Here is a 16,348-nt window from a genome sequence, read left to right on the forward strand (position 1 = left end):
CAGACTGTAATTTTATCAACAATACCATTGTATAGAAAATAATTATGTTTATGAACATTATAAGAAGGCCATTTAGATTTCATCCAAATATAATCCTTTTATAGGGATGTGCCATTATAGATAAGCTATAATAATATATGATAATGGCCTATACCGTAGATAAGATATGAATAAATATACCTATGCTTGTATAAATCGCTAAGTGTATGGCCTACCCAGAGACCTTTTTATTTTCCAATTGCATTTTTAATCAGACTGTAAATTTATCAACAATACCATCCTATAGAAAATAATTATGTGTATGGCCATTATAAGAAGGCTGTGTAGATTGTATCCAAATATAATCCTTTTATAGATAAGATATAATAATATATAATAATAGTATCCTATACCACAAATAGGATATTAATAAATATACCTATGCTCTTGTATAAATTGCTAAGTGTATGGCCTATCCAGCGACCTGTTTGATCTTCCTGTCGAATTTTTAATCAGATTGGAAATTTATCAACAATCCCATCCTATAGAAAATAATTATGTGTATGACCATTATAAGAAGGCTATGTAGATTGTATCCAAATATAATCACATTATAGATGAGATATAATAATAGATAATAGTAGCCTATACTGTAGATAAGATATTAATAAATATACCTATGCTTGTATAAATTGCTAAGTGTATTGCCTATTTAGCAACTTTTTTGATCCTCCAATCAATTTTTTAATCAGACTGTAAATTTATCAACAATACCATCCTATAGAAAATAATTTATGTGTATAGCCATTATAAGAAGGCTATGTAGATTGTACCCAAATATAATCCTATTATAGATAAGATATAATAATAGTTGATTAGATATAATAACAGATGATAATACCCAGGGGCAGACTGACCATTTGGAAACTGGGGCACTGCCCGAGGGCCCGGGGTCAGTAGGGGGCCCCATGAGATGCCCCTGGTACCTTTTTCATAGGATTTTTTGAGTTTGGGCAAGGACATAGGGGCCCTATGATCCCCTATTGCCCGGGGGCCCCATGAGTTGTCAGTCTGCCCCTGATAATAGCCTTTACCATAGATATGAATAAATATACCTATGCTTGTATAAAACGCTGTTTCAGAAGGGTTAGCATTGTAAATTGATTGAGTAGAATTACTTGACTGAGAGCCCTGCTGCTACAATGTAACTGAGCAACTAAACGGCGGGCAGTAAAAAGTCTCCAGCACCCTTTAGCCGGCTAGGAGGAGCGAGCAGCGGGCACGTCTAAAGGGAAGCCTTCTATGCCTCGACTCCTTCTCTTTCCCAAGCACATACTCGTAGACAGCCAACCAGCAGGTCGTGGGCGTGTCCAGGGAGCAAACACGCCCTCCCTTTGGGTTTATTGAGAGTTCTATGAAGAAATCCAGTTCAGAGGGAAAGAGGGAGGGCTATCTCATGCACGTCTGTGCGAGGGCTAGTATAAAGAGGGAAGAAGGAGCATCTTGCAATCTCAAAGCGAATCGTTTGGGGATTTCTGGCAACTAGCAGTGAGAAGCTCTATTTCCATTCTGACATTTGCCACAGCCAAGTTGCAGACTCCTGATTTTTATTTTTTTTTATTTATTTTTTTTTCCTTTTCTCCTATCCCTGTTACAGTGACAGATGGAAATATTCTCCTCTGCTCCATGGAAAATATAAGTGGCTTGATTATTCCAAGTGGATGTGGTACCCGATTGCTGCTTTACTACCTTGGAGCACATGACAATGATGATGATGAGTGGTGGACCCGGCGGAGAGAATGATTTACAATGCAACTGAGTGCTCAGCTTGGAGTTGCTAAATCACCGTCCAGGAGCAACACATTCGAAGGGAGCCTTTGGGTTTAGGATTCACAGAAGTGCTCCTGATTGTCGCTCTGCCAATTGCTGCTGGATGGATTCCTAGATGCATCAGAGCCGTTGTGTTTGAGGGGACAGAGTGAAGTTTAGCATGGTGGCTTTTCATTGCCTGTATTTTGTACTGGCTTGAGAGTATCTCCAGATCTTGGTGGGAGAGCGCCCTTGTGCCTGCATCCGTACCTGCTTCTATCGCTGCTGGAACTAATCACAGGCTCATAGCAGCTTCTCTCCAGCCTAATGCAGATCACATTAGAAACTGGCCAGCGGATGGAAGCTGCATCACAATCACTCGACTTTAGCTGCATCAAGAAGTCTTTCTGAGTACTAGTTGAAGATCACATCCAGGGGAACTGACCTTTACTACCAGACTGCGTCTTTTTCTTCATCCAAAAAGGAGCCTAACTGTCACCCTGACACCCATCGATGCTCCATCCGTGGCTGCAGTTAACTCGCCTCTGGACTGTAAGTTGCAAGACATGTATTACTAGTTAAGGCAACCTATGCCTTGCAATCTGACAGAGCTGATCACTGCATTTAGACTGGATTGTATACAAGTCTGAATTGTCTGTGGGGTACACACAATGCAATGTGATCATCACTTTGAAAATTAAAAAAAAAAAATATGAGAATGTTCCTTTCTCATGATCAGATTGCAATGTGTGTGATACCATTGAATGATTGTACATGATGTAGTTTTTAGACAGTGGCCAGATCCTGTTTTTTTAAGAATATAGAGACAAATGACAGCATTCTTTTCATATAGTAGAACTAGTTTGCATCCCATATCTGTTGGCATTGCATTAAAGATATTAGGTGAGCCACAAGAAATTCAGATTGCAAGAGAAGCATCGTAAGGTGTGTAGCTAGCGTGAGTAAGGATTGTAGAGGCTTGCCAGGTTAGCAGTAACAGGAGACAGAAAGCTCAGGCAGTATCGTTTAGCTATCAGGGGCTGCAAGTATGTTCAGTGGTTGCTGCAGCAGCCCTCTTGTACTCTTTTCCAGTCCTCCATATCATAGCAGTCTAGTAGCAAAGACACAAGGAATAGGCTCCGATAAGAGGAATGACTCCAGAGTAGAGGCAATGAAGCACAAATTGTATTTGGCAGCTGACAGTGCAGTTACAAGGAATACTGGTAAGGGCTTAGGATTTTATTGGCAACAGTTATATGGATAGGTGCATGATGTGAATCATACATTAAACAGTGATGATTAGAAAAAGAAATGTGTAGGAATAAGATATCAGGAAAAGTAGTTGAGTGCATCCTATGTGCACATAATGTCGAGCATGTTAGTATGCATTTATGAGACTATTTTATTTTTGCACACATGACAAGGTTTGCTGAGGGCAGTCACTTTTTGCAAGTCAAATGTGTTGTGTGTTTATGTCTGTATAGACTTATATTGTACTGAATGAAACAAATCTGTTTGTTTGTGTGATTGTGTTGACAGCTGCTGGCTCCAATTAGAAATGAGATGTAAGGCATCTTGCAGTCCATGCACGCCTCCACTTGCAAATCGGCACCATTTCTCAGCGACAACCCTTAAATCCTAAAATCCAAGAAAACAAAGGAAGCACATTATCATGGACCTAAGGGAATTTTACCTGTTGGCTGCTCTTATTGCCTGCTTAAGGCTGGATTCTGCAATCGCCCAAGAACTTATTTACACTATAAGAGAGGAACTGCCTGAAAATGTACCGATTGGAAACATACCAAAGGACTTGAATATCTCACATATCAATGCTGCAACTGGAACCAGTAACAGCCTGGTCTACAGATTAGTTTCTAAAGCTGGCGACTCTCCTTTGGTCAAGGTGTCAAGCACTACTGGGGAGATCTTCACCACCTCCACCAGAATAGACCGAGAAAAACTCTGTGCTGGATCATCTTACTCTGAGGAAAATGAATGTTTCTTTGAACTTGAAGTAGTCATCCTTCCCAATGACTTTTTCAGGCTTATTAAGATTAAAATAATTGTCACAGATACCAATGATAATGCTCCTATGTTTCCTTCAACTGTGATCAACGTTTCTATTCCAGAAAACACACTTATAAACAGCCGGTTCCCAATTCCATCAGCAGTGGACCCTGACACAGGTTTCAATGGAGTTCAGCACTATGGGCTTTTAAATGGACAGAATGTCTTTGGACTGGACATTGTCGAGACACCAGAAGGGGAGAAATGGCCACAGCTCATAGTGCAGCAGGTCTTGGACAGAGAGCATAAAGACACTTATGTGATGAAAATCAAAGTGGAGGATGGTGGAAACCCTCAGAAATCCAGCACTGCTATCCTGCAAGTCATAGTAAGTGATGTGAATGACAACAAACCAGTGTTCAAAGAAAGTCAGATAGAAGTTCATATCCCTGAGAACGCTCCCATAGGGACCTCTGTAGTGCAGTTGCATGCAACAGATGCAGACATAGGAAGCAATGCCGAGGTCAAATATATCTATGGTGCCCAAGTGACATCTGCTACCAAAAGACTTTTTGCTTTAAATAATACTACTGGATTAATTACAGTACAGAGACCGCTGGACAGAGAAGATACTGCATTTCACAAGTTAACTGTTCTAGCCACAGATGGCAGCTCCACACCTGCAAGGGCAACCGTGACTATTAATGTGACTGATGTGAATGACAACCCACCTAATATTGATCTCAGGTATATTATAAGCCCTATTAATGGTACAGTGTATTTATCAGAGAAAGACCCTATAAACACAAAGATAGCCCTGATCACAGTGTCTGATAAAGACACGGATGTCAACAGCAAGGTCATTTGTTTCATTGAAAGAGAAGTACCTTTTCACCTAAAAGCCGTCTATGATAACCAGTATTTGCTAGAAACTTCTTCCTTGTTGGACTATGAGGGCACCAAAGAATTCAGTTTTAAGATAGTTGCCGCAGACACTGGAAAGCCAAGCCTCAACCAGACAGCCTTGGTGAGAGTGGAATTGGAGGATGAGAATGACAACCCACCAATTTTTACCCAACCCGTAATTGAGCTATCAGTGTCTGAAAACAACCGCAGAGGTCTCTACTTAACCACTATCAGTGCCACAGATGAAGATAGTGGGAAGAATGCAGACATCGTTTATCAGCTTGGCCCCAATGCTTCTTTTTTTGATCTGGACCGCAAGACAGGAGTTTTGACAGCCTCAAGAGTTTTTGACAGAGAGGAGCAAGAACGTTTTATTTTTACTGTCACAGCCAGAGACAATGGCACTCCTCCACTGCAGAGCCAAGCAGCTGTGATAGTGACTGTACTGGATGAGAATGACAACAGTCCCAAGTTTACACATAACCACTTTCAGTTCTTTGTATCCGAGAACCTTCCAAAATACAGCACAGTGGGTGTTATTACAGCAACAGATTCAGATGCAGGAGAGAACAAAGCTGTAACACTTTCAATACTTAACGACAATGAAAATTTTGTCCTTGATCCATATTCTGGCTTGATTAAGTCCAATGTGTCCTTTGACAGAGAGCAACAAGGTTCATACACATTTGATGTCAAAGCTGTAGATGGAGGGCAGAATCCACGCTCTTCTACTGCAAAAGTAACAATCAATATAATGGATGCTAATGATAATAGCCCTGTAGTTATCTCCCCTTCATCCAATACATCATTTAAGCTGGTGCCTCTATCAGCCATTCCTGGCTCGGTTGTTGCAGAAGTTTTTGCTGTGGATGTTGACACTGGGATGAATGCCGAACTGAAATACACAATTGTCAGTGGAAATAACAAAGGTCTGTTTCGAATAGACCCTGTAACAGGCAATATTACTTTAGAAGAGAAACCATCTGCAGCAGACGTGGGCCTGCACCGCCTAGTGGTAAATATCAGTGACTTAGGATACCCTAAGCCTTTGCACACACTGGTACTGGTGTTCTTATATGTCAATGAGACGGCTGGGAACGCTTCCTACATCCATGATTTAATTCGCAGGACTATGGAAACTCCGTTAGACAGAAACATTGGAGACAGCAGTCAACCCTACCAAAATGAGGATTATCTTACTATTATGATTGCCATTGTGGCAGGTGCCATGGTGGTTATCGTCGTCATTTTTGTGACAGTTCTGGTTCGGTGTCGGCATGCATCAAGATTTAAAGCTGCCCAGAGGAGCAAACAAGGGGCAGAGTGGATGTCACCAAACCAGGAAAGCAAGCAGAATAAGAAAAAGAAAAGGAAGAAACGAAAATCTCCTAAAAGTTCTCTGCTGAATTTTGTCACCATTGAGGAATCTAAACCTGATGACACTGTACATGAACCTATCAACGGGACTATTAGTCTTCCAGCTGAGCTGGAGGAACAAGGGATTGGACGCTTTGATTGGGGCACTGCTCCCCCAACCACCTTCAAACCTAACAGCCCTGACCTAGCTAAGCATTACAAGTCTGCCTCTCCGCAGTCTGCTTTTCATCTTAAAGCAGATACTCCAGTGTCAGTGAAAAAACATCATGTCATTCAGGAACTCCCTTTGGACAACACCTTTGTTGGGGGCTGTGACACCCTCTCCAAACGCTCTTCCACTAGTTCAGATCACTTCAGTGCCTCAGAGTGCAGCTCCCAGGGAGGCTTCAAGACAAAAGGTCCTTTACACACCAGACAGGTAAACGAGCACTTTTACTGGTCTATAAGTACTGCATACAAGTGCCCAATCAACCAGTATTAAAGTGCCACTATGTCTTCATACAGTCTACTTTGGCTTGCTCATGTTACTGAGAGGGAAAAAAAATCAACCCCTTTCTATTTTTTTTTTCACTGAGTCTTGACAGACTTTTTAGGACTCATAAGTCCGGAATATATATGCATACACATATTTATGCATATATACTTATGTACATTCCTGATTGTACTGTACCATACATGTGCATGTTAAATACCAGAGCCCCACTGTAACCCCTACACTCCAGTAATGAAAAGAAAAACAAAAAAAAAAAGTTTCTGAGGACTTTCTATTTTCACACTGAATATGTTACCTATGTTCCACTGTGCAGACGTCAGAAGATTTTGCTTTTAAAATATTTTTATTTCATGGACAAGAATTATATGTTCACAAAAAGGGGTTAACTTTTTTTTACTCTTGCTGGAAAGTAAGATAATGTATTTTGCATTAAAATGCTAATTGTGAGTAAAAAATGCATGACTGGGTGCAATTCACATCTGGAAAATGTATTTTACATTTTAAGTGTTACTTTGCTTTTGTTTTGTTTGTTTTTTTAATTCTGTAAATTATTTATCAGAAAAGCTACAGGTATGATGGACGCATGCTTGTAGCTGAATAAAAGTTTTATGTGTACTTTCAGTCCTGTGCCTTTGCTAGTTCTGCCTAGCCGCACAATGTATTGTGTTCTTCTGTCCTACAAGTATCAAAAAATAAATAGTCTATAATAACTCTTTATATATTTTTTCCTGTGTATAAATCCCTCTAAATCATTTGCAGGCATATTTAATTAGGCCAGGAGCAATGAGCAAAGTGTATTAACCTATAGCAACCAATTGGCAAACCTTTTTTCATTGTTCAGACCAAGCCAAATAAATGAAAGTTGAAATCTGGATAGTTGCTTCGCTGTGTTAGCAAGCATTGCTCTTTGAATCGCCTTATTAAATAAGTCCTTTCATTTTTAGAAAATGTTACTAGTTTAGTTTTTATTCCCAATATGTAGGGATAACAGTGATCAGTTTACTATGCAGGTCTGTTGAACATACAGGGCTATAGATTTGAATTGCCCCCAGGTTTCCATCCTGTCATACTGAAAAGTTTTCCTATATCGCTGTAGAAATGTGTAGGAACTGTATCACTGAGCATTTGCTGTATTATGCTTGTTCTTATAACGCAAACTTATACTTTGAGAAAGTGGATTTATTCAAATAATTAGAGGAAAAATTATGCAGAACAAACTCAATCCATTGTAAATATTTCTTCATCTAAGTAAAGCAAAAGCAATCTGTCAAAGCTCATTTTAGCTGTGAAATTTGCCATCTAAAGAGGGATTAGTGATCAGGGAAACTCATATTTTACAAAATCCAGCATTAGCTTTCAGTCCAATAATTCCCTGCTAATAAAGATTTAAATGCAGAGCTGTCTAATTTATTTCATTGAGACTTGTCTGTTGCCTCTAAAGACCAACAGAATGGCCTGTAGATGGCAGTAAGGTTCTATGTGGCTTGTACTGGCTTGGTGCCAAGCCTGCAGTATATTAGAGATGGGGGAGGAATGGATCAGGCTGGCTCTACAGCCAAAGAAACCTTTTATTTAATGACAGTTGCACTGGAGCAACCAGTTCTTGAGTTTGTAAAGTAGATCCAGAATGGATAGGGTGTACTGCACCAACTTCCTAATCTTTATTTTATATCCCCAATAAGTAATGGAACTACTGGCATTAGGCCTTAGGAATTATGGATGCTTGCAGTAGTTGGTAGACGTATAAGGAGATAGAACGTAGAGTGACTCACAGCTCAGTGTGTCACATGTGCTTTCGTGATGTTTCACACCGTATTCTACAACTGTACTTCTTGCACATCTTTAGCATGTAAGGTCATTTCATATTATTTAAGTCCAGTGCAATAAGCATTAATGAGTTGTTGTGTGCAACAGTGCATAGCAACCAATCAGATTTCACCTCTCATTAGTATAGAGTTATTGGAAAAATAAAAGGTGATTATTGATTGGTTGCCCTTGGTTACTGCACTCATTATGTCACTCCTTGCCTTATTAAATTAGCCCAATTATGTTACTTCGCAGCCTTATTAACTAATAGTGAACTGCGCATTCAGGTAGCATGTAACAAAACCGTACTCACATTTTTACTGCTTTTATTATGTTTTACACTTATGCAGGAGCTCAGGTGCAAAGCTGTCAGTAGTATGGCAGCCTAAAATATTGATGTTTCCTGCTGTCTTCTGCCAGATTTAAAAAAAAAAAATGAAGTTCTCTGAGCTACTTTAAGCAACACTTGTCTTCCCCTCATTCTTTATGTATAGAGAATAGAGACAGATCTGTTGGTTACTGTATAAGTAATTCCTTTATTTACCATATCAGGCATGCTTTATTGACAGCCGTTTTATTGTAGCTAGAGGCTTTACAGTAAGCTGTTTATTACCGTTCCCTAACTCTGTTGACAGCAATTGGGGAATTAATTTCCTTGGCCCTCGTGAATTTCTGTGGGTAGGAACATGAGATGTTAAAGATATGAAGCGGTGACCCACTTATATGATACATCTTTGACATAACTCACTCTATGTATTCATTTTCTGAGCTGTGAGTTTGGGTTGTCAAACTGTGGCACATAAATTGTTGTGACTGGTGCCAAGTGTCCTTACACCCAGTGTCAACACATTTCTAATTGTGCTTCATTGATGCTAGTTTCCTATCCTATTAGTAGTGACAGTGGGTGGTTGTTTTACAATTTTCACATTTTTTTTCAACCAATCTTATATATAAGGACTTAGGTCCTTACTTCCTACACTGCTGCTCTTCTTTATTTTGTTCAAATATAAATGTTCACCTTCGCTCACAATTAACCAATTAACACTCAAAGACAATTTAAACATAAAGGCCTCTTTTGTTTCTGAAAGAGAGTTTTATAGCTGAAAACTAAATGCAGTACCTTTTTAAATGCTAATTAATTAAATTATTAACCATTCAGTTCTAGGTATTCATGTTATTTTTACACATAAAGGAAATGCAACTTTTCTAAATTCCCGTAACCTGATTGGGTGTAGCATGTAAGAGTTTTGCTACTTTGGTGGCCGCTGATTAAATCAGACAGTTAGAGGCTGATTTATTGAAGCAGTCATTTTCAAGCTAGCCTATGTTCACCCCAAATATCCAATCAAGTTCATGAGAATGAAAGAAAAATGAATATTTCCTGTGAAAGGGATTGGAGGTGAACTGAGGCTAAGGCAAAAATCATCATTCTAATTTAAGTAACCATTCTGCATCAGCCATTGAGTATGAATGAAATTCACTTGCAAGAACCCCATGTAGTACCTGGCCTGGCAAATACAAGGTTAAATTAAGAATGTAAGAATTCAGAAGAAAAAAAAAAATATATATATATATATATATATATATTTTTTTTTTTTTTTTTTTTTCTTTAAGCACAATTACTTCATGAACAACAAGCTAGTATTAATATTGACTATTTGTAATTGTAGATACTGGTTTAACCCACTAATAACTGAAATGCTTTTGTGGCTTTGCATTGAGTTTTTATTACATGAGGGATGTGAAAAGAAAATTACGTATACAGCTAGAAAGACGGATGTAGAGCTAGATTAGCATAATCCCTTCTGGGAATGAAATGTCAGGCCCTTAGTATTTATAAGGTTAACAGTTATTGTTGATCTGAAATATAGCGTGTTATATGGTACTGTCAGTAATTGTTATTTGTTTATACCAAGAAGTGCCAGCAAGTTCACAGTTCACAATGCTTAAATAAATTGCCTTTTTAATACTATAATTTTATTTGTTAATGTAGGAAAATGTCATCTGTAACGGCTCAGCTCCATCCTTTTTTAAGCATAGGTGACATATTGTAAATTGAATGATGAAAGTGTTCCAAATAATAATTTATTTCTGCATGCAGAACGGTCTTGCTCATTATTTAAAAAAAAAGGCATTTTCAGATTACTTTGAAGCTTGTTTTCTCAATGTTAAATGAAGGGTCATTTTGCTATACTGTCATATGTAGTCAGAAAAAAAGACAGTATCAACACTACCCAGTTATTAAAAGTTGAAGGGTAGTGTGTAATTCAGCAGTAAACAACCAGAGACATTTCGTGGGTCACAGTTGTGGTTCATAACTTCTTTCTTAATTTTTAATCTGCTTAAATCTGAACTCCAGGCAAACACCAAAATGCACAGCATGCAGGCATCCCTGACACACAACCCAGACAGGTTATTTATCTCTACAATGGCACAGCTTGGTCAGGAACACACCTCCAGCATGCTGACAATAAAGTAACAGCAGCACAGTGATACATCATCACCTTGCTTTCTCCTACTGTCAGTATGTTCACAGCCATCTGAGCCTGATTGGCTTCTTTTGCTGGAACTCACATTCTTCACCTGCATATTGCTGTACAGGGGATTTAAAAATGCTGATATTGGATATCTACACTAGTTTCAGGTAATATGTATGTGTGTGTATATATAGTTTTATATATATATATATATATATTTCATGAATAAACAACTGGATGTCAACCTTAACAATGAACGTTTGTTATTTTTAAGTAAACCATTGATTTTTTTTAAATATCTGTTCGATAAGTGCACAAAAATAGTGATTGGTCTTCTTTCTCTGTTATATCAATAAGCCCAGTCAACCCTCCCAGTACTTTATCTTGTACTAAGGAACAATTGCTCTCTATGTTGTAGAAATGAGGAGATGAGAAGGCTTCAGTAAAAGAAAACTGAGCAGGACTGACACCCTTTCTTGTAAATTTGATTGCACAAAATCCTGTGTGTTGTCAGCCCTCAACAGGAAAGTGAGGCCTAATTCACAATGGCGGCAGTCTCTACAACCCCTCTAAAAAAAAGGACAGTAGAGCAGATGCTTCCAAGGATTCAGGAGGTGATAGTGGCACTTTTTGAAAGCATGTTTTTTTTTTTTTTTAGTCCAATCGGGGATTTTGTATGTAACTACTGTGCCACAATGCTTTACTTTATGGTGCTGCAAAAATTATCCAGCATGTTTAGAGCCGCCTGCCAAAATGTGACATGTATAATTTTTCCCAAACTGCAAAAAAAAGGCATTAAGGCTGCAGGAATGTATGCAGCATTGTAACGCTGCAATGCTAACATGAACACAGGTGTCCAGGGAGCAGTAAAAATGCAAATAAACTGGCTGTTTTTACTGCTCCCCCCCACCCTTCCTTGTTAACATGGCCTAAAAGCAAAAACGCATTTTTTGCAGAACAACAGGTATTGTTTTTTTTTTTTGTGCTTTCAGGAAGAAAACATGAGACAATGTGCATGTATTCCACAGGATTTTTGTTTTTATTCTTTCCTGATATACACTTTAACTGTTGCATTTGTCTGGGGTTAAGCTTTAATACAGGAATTTGGTGAAAATGTTGCTCCAACATTGTAACTACTCAATAGTTAATTGGTGAACTTTTTTTGTTGTGTGAGACTCTGGCATATTAACAAAACGAACACCAACACGTACAAGATACGTATAATCCAGCAGAAATAAACTGTAATATATAGCAGCGTTAGTTAACTTTAATAAGGTTTTGGCCCTATGTAAATGCTTATGTTTACGTACCCTTAAGTGCTTAAGTACCCCCTGCTGTATGTCTAGTCAGCTTATTAGAAAACTGGTATATTGCCATTATCCATGTTTCTAATTGTAATAGTCATTTAGGCAGTGTTCTCCTAAGGTAATTCTCATTATAGGAATGGTTTATATATATAGAACAACTTCCTAATGTACCAGATGATATTTATTTTACCATTTATTTGTTCTATCTTCCATCTTGGGGTCTGGACAGAAACATCATGATATCTGCCCATCCCACAACTAATCATCATGTATATGTTTGAAGAGAACCTGTACTGCAGAAGTTGTGCCCAAACAAGGGTAAGCAGAGGGTAAAAGACTCGTCACCAGTATGGTGTAGCTGATCTTTTCCCCTTTACTGGCTTACTATACGTTTTCTGGACTATCACTGTGTGGAGGAAACAATCTTTGTAGAGGTGATGTTTTACTTCCACATGTCAGAGTTGTCCCACTGATGACTGGTGGGGAAATATTCAGGAAGCCAGAGGGTAGGGCCAGAGATTACAGATCTGCAGAATGAATGAAGCAGGGATGGGGATGCATTGTAGGCCCTAAGGTACAAATTTCTGCAAGGAATAGTGATCAGCACAAAAGTGAAGTCACAAAATCACCCTCCAAATCTCATTAGACAAGCAGTCACAGGCACAGTGCCCTAGGTGATCTCAATCTGCAGATATTGATCTAAGTGGCTCAAAGCCTTCTATTCTCAGAAGGAAACGTTACTTTTCTCAGGGTACTGCTCAGAGAAGATTAACATTTCTACATAAGATAACAAAGCTAAAGTCAAGTCCACTTTAACCATGAAGTATGAGCACAGACGAATTAAGTGCTCTATACATTCTACAGCAATAGGGATTGTTTATATAATAAGCAGGAACCCTATAAAGCTGTTTTGAATGCTAAGGGGCAAAGAGTGATTTTATTTTTGTAAGGCATTTTCAACATAATTATAAAGCACATTTGCCATCCGCAGTAGCATAAACATTCACCTGGTCTAGTTATGTTTACTGCTGTTTGCCACCATTCTTCAATTAGAAATAGGGAGTCCAGTAACACCAATGTTACATTTGTGAGCACCAATCACATTTGAACATTTGCAGTTTTCAAATGATGAATCACTGATTTTATTAACATTTCACAACTGATTCTTTTGGATGCCTGCTTGATCCTACTCTGTCATCTAAGTCTATAATCAGCACACATTCAGTGCTCTGCAAATGAGGATTTAAGCTTTAAATCCTCATTTACATATGCTTAGGTTCACTTCCCCCATGCATGCCATTAACTATCATGACCCAGGCAAGTGATAGCGATAGCTGGTCAGTGATTCTAGCTATGTATGTGTATAGTCCAACATTTTCCAGGTTTTACACACACACGTGTGTGTGTGTATATATATATATATATATATATATATATATATTCTTTCAAAATAAATTCCATATTTGACATTTTAATTTGATAATACAGGACTTACAATATGGCCATGATTGACAAATATATAGTACTTGCATAGCTGTTGGTGATTTCCATGGTATATGAATCTAAATGAAAGTAAAATCAGTAGAATTAGTTTTATCAAAACTGGAGGAAGCAAAAATATGCAGACTTGTTTAACAGATAGGTAGAGAACTTAGATATATGTAAATTGCAGTAACAACTGTTAGACTTCATTACACAGTCACTCAGTGAATAAAAAAATATTGGCTCCTATGGTTTACCGTGCATTACTTATTTTGTTGCTGTTTTTTTTTTTTTTAGCTGTGCATAATCAAATCTGTCAATTTTGCAGTTAGTGTTAGAATATGACCCATAGCTTTTTTCATTATAGTAAAAGTTCCCTGGAATCAGAAAAGATGCACGTTTACTTGATTTCCACAATGCCCCAGGAGCCCTCAAACCAAGGATGTTCTCTTATGTAAATTGCAATCAGACTTGTTACTTGATGTTTAAGCTAATTAAATATTCAGTAACAGCACTAATTCATCAGTCATTAAAATAATGACATAACCTTTTGGGGCTTTGTATGGGCATGCACTGATATACTCCTCCCTACTGACATCTATGTGATGGATAGACTCACCGACCAAGGAAAAGGGACAGGAGAAAAAAAGGAGAGAGCCAGAACGTGACAAATTATACTTTCCTAACAGATCTCTTTAGGTTTGGGTCCCCTGTGGCTGTTTTTTAGTTTATCTGAGTGCAAGAAGCTACAGGTGAGCTTGAAATCTGAATGGTAAATACAGACAACACTTTAGCACAAAATAACAGTCTCAAGATAAGAGTGGCAACAAATGTGTTATTTGTATCAATAGCAAATCATATTTAGCATACAAAATTCATCATGAACTATTTTAAACAAGAAAAAATGTGTATCTTATCACAGCTTATATTACAAACAACAGGTGGTGCTTGCAGACATTTGAATATCAGTAACTCTCTCACACTTGCTGGCGTAATCTTTCCAGTGACAGTATGTTTATAGTCAATAGATAGATAAATAGATAGATGTTAGAAATTAGTAAGTAGTAATTTTCCAATAAATTCTGCGCTTAAAGCCCTACTCTGTTACTCTGAGATAATTCCACTCCCTCCTCACCCACCGCTCCTTATCACTCCCCATTATGTGATTGCTAGATCATATAAAAATCCCTATCTAAATGTACATTTTTATTTATCTTAAGCCACAATAACATGATGTCACAATGCTGAGTCTTTTGGGTGTACACATCAATGCCTACATGACATAGACAGTTCCTATTGAATGTCAAGTGGCAGGGTCTCTCAGGATCCTGAAGATGACTGATGTCATCACAGGAGGATGTAGGGGACCAGCGATCCTGGGAGCAATCGCACCAATGGATTCTCAGGCACATTGAACTGGCTGCAGCGATGGACCTGGAGGGAGGACTCAGGTGAGTATATAGGACTACACAAGGTAAGGAAAAAAAAATTACTAGAAGGATAGGTTAGAGGTGGGTGGGATAGGTCTGAAACACATTTTTAGCAGAGAGTGGGGTTTTAAGAACTTCCATACCTTTATGAACAGCATTGGCATATGTTAGTCTTGGTTTTTAGTGTCTGCTGCATGTCCCAGTGATAATTTTATGTTGAAACCACTGGTTGTTAGTGTGAGGCAGGGCCCAGCTATCACTACAGCTATGCTACAGGTCACTGTTTTTAAGCCCTCTTTAGCAGCATGGAATCTGATATCATCTTGAAGACTATTAAATTATTGGTTCCTGCAAAGGTTTATTAATGTCCTGGCTCAGGTCTACAGTAGTTCAAACATGATCTACTATTTCCACTCATTTCCAAGAAGAAAATTAGTGTAGAATAGAATGATATATATATATATATATATATATATATATATAAAATAAAATTAAAAACACCCACCCTTACCATAAATTCTCGGGTCATGGGGCATTCTAGATGGCATTTTAATTCCCACAAGCATATGCAATGTCTTATACATATTTGTAATTATATGCCCATTAAATGTCACCATCAAACAATGTTTTGTCCATGCAAATCCCCGCAGTGGCAAAAAATTAGATAACGTACATACCTTTCCCAAGGTTTCCATAGTGCAGGGGAGTGATGTCATCTTCCTACCCATGAGATCCCACAGAATAGTGACTGTTGCAACAGAGAAGATGCTGCAGCACAATCCAGCACCATCTTAAAGTGATTTTAAACCCTCACCTTGTAAAACAACCCATTCAGTTCTAAACAGAAATGAAATGCAAAACAATAGTGTGCAGATATATATAAAAAATTATATATATATATATATATATATATTATATATATATATATATATATATATAGTATATAATATATTTTTTTTATAAGAGATTGCATACCCTCTGTTCTCAGCTGCATAAGAGCTGAGGGAGGAGAAGCAGCAGCACACTCATATTCCCAGTGAAAGGTTATGCAAGGAGGGGAGGGGGGGTGTCAAGAGAAGTCTGATCATTGGAGGAGAGCACACGGAGTTCCCAGCATAGTTAGAGAATTGACCACGCTGTGCTTTCCTGCCTAGTGTGGTCAGTTTTTATCAGGAAAGCAGGGGTCCTGGCAGGAACACCAGCTATTTCACACAAAAGAAGCAATACAAAGAGAACAGTATACTTTTTCATACGAATACATGGTACAGCAGGCAC

At 38.2% G+C, this 16,348-nt stretch overlaps 1 protein-coding gene across 5 annotated transcripts in view; it reads left to right on the top strand.

Annotated features, from left to right (window-relative positions):
* The first annotated feature begins 1,402 nt into the window (after positions 1 to 1,402).
* LOC149474280 (protocadherin-9) overlaps positions 1,403 to 16,348 on the top strand; it is a 495,964-nt gene continuing 481,018 nt past the window's right edge. For 4 of the 5 annotated variants that reach the window (XM_089668333.1, XM_089668342.1, XM_089668354.1 and 1 more), the window contains exons 1-2: positions 1,403 to 2,340; positions 3,328 to 6,496. In XM_089668333.1, coding sequence (XP_089524459.1) covers positions 3,461 to 6,496 — 3,036 coding nt within the window. In that variant the 5' untranslated portion in view covers positions 1,403 to 2,340; positions 3,328 to 3,460. Of the gene's footprint in view, positions 2,341 to 3,327; positions 7,289 to 16,348 lie in introns of those variants that run through there. The other variant, XM_089668351.1, reaches the window with a different exon arrangement.

The sequence above is a fragment of the Staurois parvus genome, unplaced genomic scaffold (genome assembly GCF_062004578.1).
Source record: "Staurois parvus isolate SC_StPar_1 unplaced genomic scaffold, SC_StPar_1.0 ptg000007l, whole genome shotgun sequence".
Lineage (NCBI taxonomy): Eukaryota > Metazoa > Chordata > Amphibia > Anura > Ranidae > Staurois > Staurois parvus.